Raw genomic sequence first — 7500 nt, 5'->3', positions numbered from 1 at the left:
TCACAGTTGTCTACTCCTAAGAAGTGCCCAAGGAGTGATGCTGGTTGTCATTCTGTCTCTGCTGTGTGACGGTGTAAATCGTCCCTTTTCTAACCAGCCTGGTGGGATAAGTCAATATCCCATCAGCAAAGGAGGTAAACACATCAGGAGCTGTGTCCTCTCTCAGCCTCCCCTGCTCTGTATTACTGCAGTTCTTTAAATCTGTTCTCCCCAGTTATCAGATGCATTTGTGTAATTTTTTTAAAAAGCACTATCATTGTGGTCCTGTAACTAAAGTTTGCAGTTTGGCTTTGGTAGTGGCCATGTATTATATTCTCAGATTGATGATTAGAGTTTCCAAATTATCTTTCTATAGTTAATTACAGTTAATCTCTTTTCTTACTTTTCTCCACCACCTCCCCCTCCCCTTTTCCCTACTTACCACCTTTTAGGCATTTAAATCATAAAAGAAGCTCTCCCCCCCCCCCCAAAAAAAAAAATAAATGTGAAAGACAATGCTGTTTTAAAAAGGCTATTGTCAACAGTGCTGTATGGGAACAATACTTTGAAACTTGTTTTCACTTGAATGGGTCTACTATTTTAGTTTAAGTTGTACTCTTCCATGTACCTCTCCTCAGCTCTTTCTGTCATCTACTTCCATTCCCCTGGCCTCTCTTATCCATGATGGGCAATCTTCCTCTTCACTGGTTTCTCAGTCACTGCAGAGCTATGGCACTTACTGAGCTTGGTGAACCAGCCCAGAAAGCCTAAGCTCCCTCCAATCCTTGCCCTTCCAATTCCTTTAACTTCCCAGGCCTCATTTTACTCCTTCTGCTAATAGGAGGAGGAGAGCAACCAGACCCCATAAAGTCCCTTCTAAATCTAAATGCAATGACCTGGATTGGGGAAAGAGATGTATTTTCCAGTATGTGTAAATGCAGAAATGGCCCTGTAAAGATTTTACTGGTTCTGAAAGTAAAATGGAGCTCTGCAGCAGAGAGTATTAGGGATTTCAAGAGCTGCCTCTTTTCTGCTAATTCTTTCCTGCTCCTAGGGAAAACAAGAAAAGTTGGGTCCTAACTATGATATCATAGGAGGAGATATTTTGTTAGGATTGAGAGGACTTGAGTTTGAATTCCAACTCTGGGAGTTAGATCAAAAGACTTCCAAGGACTCTTTTAGCTCTCATTCTGTAATTTTGTGAACTTTCCAGGCTTTGAGAAATGACATTGGTTGTCTTTCTAATAAAATAGATAGGGTGGAAGCAGAGCTTCCATCGACTTATTTCAAATGTAGTAGCCTCATTTGTGTCTTTTCCTCCTACCTTTAAATAGAAGAAAATATTAGAAGCAGGAGACATAGAAGCATATGACAAAGTTATATTTGGACAGGATGGTTAGAGGGAAGGTTCCAGGTGATGGGGGAATAGAGATAAGTTGGAGGATCAGATGCCGTTGGGCTAGGAGGGAGGGAGTGGGCAGTAAGTGAAATCCTGAAGTATTTGGGCATCAGACTAGCAAGAGGAAAGGGTGGGGAGAGAAGTTGAAGTGAATTCTCTTAAGTAACATGAATCAAAAAAATGGGGCTGGGGAGAAGGAAAAGCAAAGGGACTCCACGAAGATATTGCCAAGACCTCTTTTTAAACTTGGAGCAAGGAAATATGCATCTAAATACCATTGCCTTCCTGGGTAAAGAAATACTTGTCTACTTCATCCCAACTATGTCTAAACCAACATGCATGTTCAATTGTCCTTGGCCTGATGTGGGGATAGGGGTGGTCTCCTCGAAACTTGAGGGGATTGTGTGTGTGTGTGTGTGTGTGTGTGTGAGAGAGAGAGAGAGAGAGAGAGAGAGAGAGAGAGAGAGAGAGAGAGAGAGAGCAAACTGAGACTCAGAGCTCAGCAGCAAGTGTCTCAGGGCTAGGGTGGGGTGAGGATATGTGGCTGCCTTGACCTCTATGCATGAGTCAAAGAGCTCAAAATTGCTGGGCTGTGTGTATTTAATTCAGAATATGGGTTTTTGGTTTTGTTTTGTTTTTTTACAAATCTCTTAGTCTTTTAATCCTTTTTTTATTTATTTTATATTTTTATAGCCATATTGAAGAAGAAAGAATTCACCTGCAAAGAAAACATTGAGGCGTACAGAAAACTAAAGAGCACAGCTGAGCAGTTCTTGTCCTGGAGTAGCTATTCGGAAGTGTGCCTCAGCAAACTCTTCTCAGATTGCACTGTGAAGCCCTTTAGGGAATCCCAGAACTGACGGAGGGAGCGTGTAGTTTACAAATCATCTCGTGTCTCCCTCTCCACACATTCACCCCTCCCCCACAGTAGCCCAAAGTGCCTCTTTTGCATCTGTTCTTTCTCTAGGTTTTCCCTTTTTTTGGAGAGAATATTCATAAGGTTGGGGGGAAAGAGGGGAGAATTGTTTTAACTTCTTGGGGTTAAAAACTAAACACAAACCAACCTTGCCTTTACCAAAAAATAACACTTAAACACTGAAGGGCAGATTCTCCCTTCAGTATATGTAAACTGGGATGGGGGAGGGTAAAATAAGAGAGGAATTGCTACTTTAATTGAATAATTCCCAGTGAGAGTTGCTGGAATGTAAGTGATCCTAGACTTTGCTCCAGGGTATTGAGTAGAGGTGCTCTCTGGAAGAGAGGTTAGTAGAGGTCTCTCTAGGAGCACTAATGTTTTGCCTTTTCACAGTTTATCAACTTCCCCACCATAAACATACCAATTAAAAACGATCCTAACCCTAAATGCATCCTAATGTTCTACCACCTTTTGAGCGCATTTTGCCTTTTGAATCTTTCGGTATTTAGCACAAGGGAGACTGTTGAGTTTTCAACTTAGAAATTTGGGGGTAGAAGCCTCCTTCCCCACCTCATCCATTTGCATCTAGATTGTAACCTAATACAAACACTTACTTAAGGTTTTACACTGTTAGTGAGACCACACATACTCTTTTTTATTTTAATTAGAAAGTCGAGAGTAAAACTTAGGTGATAAGAACAAAGAACACAAACAGCTTAATAGCCAGAACATACTTCTAAAAATTTTGAAGGGTTAAGAATAGAGATTGAGAATATTTGGTTTGATCTCCTTTGAATGAATACTTGATAAAACCCCAACCAAACCATGTATTGGCTTTTGGGGTATTATTCTTACTTGGTTTTTCAGAGCAATTCCTTTCCCAGGAAAGATTTGTCATTTGTATTGTCCTTCCTTTTCTTACTTTATTAGTAAGCTTACAGATTGCAGGCTTTTTTCCTCCATGTAAAACTGTAAAGTTTTAAATGTATAAAACTGTATGTGTTTATTAAAAATAAAAAATAATCTTCTTGAAGAAGGAAATAAAGTTTTCTAGGGAAACCAGTCTTTCTTACTCCTTGCCAGTGACAAAAGGGGAGGGTGGGTGCTTTGTGGGACTAAAAAGTGGGATCTATATCACTATTTTAGAGAAAAATGCTGCTGTGTATGTTTTGTGTGTGTGTTTGTCTTCTGAAAGTAGTGAAAGAATCTGGTCATTAGGTGCTTACTTGGTTTATAGCCCTAGAAACATGGTACTTTAGGATACTTTCCCATATAGGTTCCTGTTCTTAAAAAATCCAACCTATAAGACCAACCTCGAGAAGGGTTGTAACTCCAAGGCAAAGTTCATACTCTAGGAAGGCTTGCTAAAGGTATTGAAGAGATATGGGTCTCTATTTTGCACTTTGAGTGCCTGGATAGTTCAGGGGTTGTGATTCTCTTGACACATGGTTGTAGGGCAACCTGAATTAGGAAAACTCGGTTATTAAGGGGTTTTTCACTATAATATTATTATTCAAACCAAAAATGAAAGCCAAACAGTCCACTTCAAGGCATCTCTATCTCAATCCATTTCCCAAATATGAATCTTATTCCTCAGAGAAAGTCTTTCACAGTTTCTAAATTCTGTGATTGTATTTGTACAAAAGTACATATACAAAGTATTCTCAATCATTATTAACCATCATCAATCTTCCAGTATTTTTGTCACCAACTGAAGTATTCCTGTTGAGTAAGATGATATCAGTCTTAGGTAGCATTCCTCCTGAGTGTAAAGGTTACCTCCTACCTAACTAGTATTAACAGCCCAAGAGAGGATTATCTCAAGTTTTTGTTTTACAGATCACCTCTATATTTCTAAACTGAATGATTTTTGAACCTCCAGAAACATGACAGAAAGTAAAAATTGTTCCCAGGATTACTTTTTCATTGCTGGTGGTTTAGGATATCAACAGGCTTTCTTGACTTGTGTTGGGTCCAACCTCATTGGGTAAAGTTGGTTTGAGGGAAAAAGTACATGTTCTCAATTCAACAATAACATACTAGCAGTAAATTTAAGACCATTAAGATTTTACACAGCCTGAACTAAACAGTTCCTGGGAAAAGGTACTGCATCCTTTAAAAAGTGAAGTCTGACCCCTAAGATAATTCAGATCCTTTCCTGCCAAAGTGGGGACTTTGACAGCAAACTATTCTCCACCCCTACCTTGCTTTATTTAGCATTTAGAGGAAATCTTGGCTTTTGCCATGGGGGGGGGGGTAGGAGAGTGAACAACTCTGATTTTAATCTGCTACATAAGTAAATTTAAGATGATCAAACTTCACAGATGAAGGTTTTGGAAGTTATGGTCACAGAAGGAAGCCCTCATCTCTACCATGGCCAAGTTTCTCCTTCCCACTAAGCATTAGAATTTCCTCAGAGACTTTTCAGGTTTTGTTGGGGAGAGGGAAGAGGTGATAGGAAAAGGATGATGCCAAAACTACAAATCAGATTTCATACACTTTTGCATTTTATTTGAAAAGCAAAATTCCCAACCGTAGGCCCTCTGAGACTAGGACAAATTTCCCTGTAGCAGCTAACCATACTCCTCCCATCCCCAAACTTGAAACCATCTTTCCCTCTCACTTTTTTTTGGGGGGCGGGGGGCTCTCCAGCAAATCATCTAAATATTTCTTAATTGAACAGTTTGTCGTAGAGGTTCCTTATAACTGTTTAATAGATTAACTCATCTGAGCCAGCTTCAAATTTCAGATTAAAATTCCTTCATCCCGAAGGCAGCATTATCAGGTTGTTGGAGGCTGTTTTCAAACCTTGGTTTTGAATAGCAGCGGCTCTGCATTAATTTAACCACTAAGCTAATAAGTAGGTTTCGTTTTGTTATGCTAAGCTTTATTGCTTTTCTTTTGATCAGAATGGTGTTGTTGAGCAAAGCAGCAGACAAGGCATTCTTTGATGAGGGAATTAGCGCTCTATTCTTCCTCTATTATTCATAGCACAGTGGAATATGTAAGTACCTGAGGGTGTCAAAGGAGAGCAGGCTCCATTGCAAAGTGTTCGCCTTGTTTCTCTCAATAGCTGACTATGAGATGATAAACCGCTTAATACACTGCACTAATTGGATGAGAGCAAAAAGAGATGGGAATTAAGGCGAGGCAAAAGGAGAAAGTGCTACCAGCCTTCATTCACTCTTTCACCACTTTAACGGCACCAAAGGAGGCACAAGCTTTCTATAAGCAGACTAGAGGTTTTGTGCAGAGATAAAATGAACCTGTTAGTGGATTCAAGTAATACACTAATTATTGCACAGTATAAATACCACTACTGGTTTTATAACAGGGAGGTAAACTTCTTTTGAGAAGGTTATAGGATTGCTTGGCAGTAGTGTAGATCCTAATAAGAGACCAGAGTAATAACCCCCTGGATTAACAAAATTGCTGCTTGTAGAAGTATGATTCTGGCTTTTACGAAGATTTCAGGAGAATGAATAAAAATGACTGAATGACATTTCTTAATGTGCAAGTGGTAATCGCTCCCTTTTCTTTAAAGTTAAAAAAAATACATACCCACTTGTACTTCAAGCTGGACTATTAATAACGTCCAGGGACAACATGACTTTTCCTTTTTAAAAAATGCTTTCCTATTCTTCCCCCAGTTTGTCTGTGTGTGTGTGTGTTTAATCTACTGTCAGTTAAATATTCAGTACTTGAGGGAATTCTATTCTCCAGAACCTCATTTTAGACCCACCAAAAGTGCCCCCCACCAAATTCAGACAAATCTAAGCATACAAACACTTTCACTCTAAAAGTGGTGAATTTTTACCATTTATTATTTCCTAGGGTCAGCTTTTCTGCCCCTAATATCTCTCAGCCCCAACTGATATTTAAAAATGGCTTCTGCCATTGACTTCCCAATTTTTTTAATAGATCACATTTTTGTTTAGTGGAGGGGCACATTGTGTGTGGGGGGAGGCAGAGAATAAAGGAGACAGCCCCTAAGTTCAGAATTGTGAGTCCCCCTTCTCTAGTCATGCCCCATCCACAAATTCACCTAAGACAGTCAAATGCCCATATGTGTCGACCTCTACCCCACAGATTAATGCATCTCACACTATAAACCAACTTTGGCATGGGGAAGGCCAAAGCAACACATGAGAAATACCTTGGCAGTTTATGTTTATGTTTTATATACGAATATGCAATGTACACATGTGAGTGTGTATATTCCCATATGTACAGGTGAATTCTAATCAGGTTACTTAATTGTTCTTTCTTGTAATTTCCCACCTCCCTAAAACAATTAACTTGAATCAAATAGGAGTTTGGTGACCATCTACCTCTTTTTCTCACATATTCCCCTAAGCATCCGCATTTGGTTCCCCACCTTCACAAGACATTTCAGGGACAGCAGCCTTGGGAATTGCTGTCACGGGGGGCTTCTAAACTGGACAGCAGATGGTGAGGTATTTTGCTCCGACGTTAAAGAAGGCAACATTGCAAGGAACCGGGCTCTCTCCTGCGCCTGCCAGGCACAATATTTCCTGGCGATTGTAAGACTATCTTGGAGGAGGTTTGCTTAAGATTGGGGGTTGGGGGAGAGGGGGGTCAGGCGCTCCTAGCATTGTAACTGCGTTCCCAGATATTAGGGCCAAATTGGGTTGCTATTCATTAATAATGCTCACAATAAGATTAAATCATTCTGGAAAATCTCATAAAATCCCCCTAAGTACGCTCCAGTGGCTCTTTCCAAACCCCATCATTCAGCACTTGGGGAGGTTTGGAAGGAGAAGAAAATTGGTTTCTTTGCTTTTAATGCTGCTTTGAAAAGATACTCAGAGTTTGTCATGCGTGACATGTCACATGTTTAATATGGACTTGCTGGAAGTCAGGGGGTCTTTAGCGTGTGATATTTATGGAGAATATTAAGTACAGACTGAGGTCCCTCCAGCTGGAGAAGGTTGAAAGAATAAGAGGCCTTGGATCCGGCTTGTTTGCAGCATCAGAATGACATAGGATTAAGAGTTTGTAAAACAAGGCGAGGAGCTCTCATTGGCCAGTAATAAATGTAATCCTTGGAGGTAATTTCACGCAATTTGCCTCTGCTCCATGGAAGGGTCAAATGAGAAAAAATGACTTAGAAAAGAGTTCATTAACAGGAAGAATGGTACTGTTACTCGTATACCATCCAATTGGCAGCCCAGAAGGGAAGGGA

At 40.1% G+C, this 7500-nt stretch overlaps 1 protein-coding gene across 2 annotated transcripts in view; it reads left to right on the top strand.

Moving 5' to 3' along the window:
* POLA1 (DNA polymerase alpha 1, catalytic subunit) overlaps nucleotides 1–3346 on the top strand; it is a 336395-nt gene extending 333049 nt beyond the window's left edge. For both annotated transcript variants that reach the window (XM_074214225.1, XM_074214224.1), the window contains one exon: nucleotides 2072–3346. In XM_074214225.1, coding sequence (XP_074070326.1) covers nucleotides 2072–2238 — 167 coding nt within the window. In that variant the 3' untranslated portion in view covers nucleotides 2239–3346. The remainder of the gene's footprint in view (nucleotides 1–2071) is intronic.
* The last annotated feature ends 4154 nt before the right edge of the window (nucleotides 3347–7500 follow it).

This window comes from Macrotis lagotis, chromosome 1 (genome assembly GCF_037893015.1).
Source record: "Macrotis lagotis isolate mMagLag1 chromosome 1, bilby.v1.9.chrom.fasta, whole genome shotgun sequence".
NCBI classification, from domain to species: domain Eukaryota; kingdom Metazoa; phylum Chordata; class Mammalia; order Peramelemorphia; family Peramelidae; genus Macrotis; species Macrotis lagotis.
Note: the sequence above shows the minus strand (reverse complement) of the source record. Positions and strands in the feature narration are given on the sequence as shown.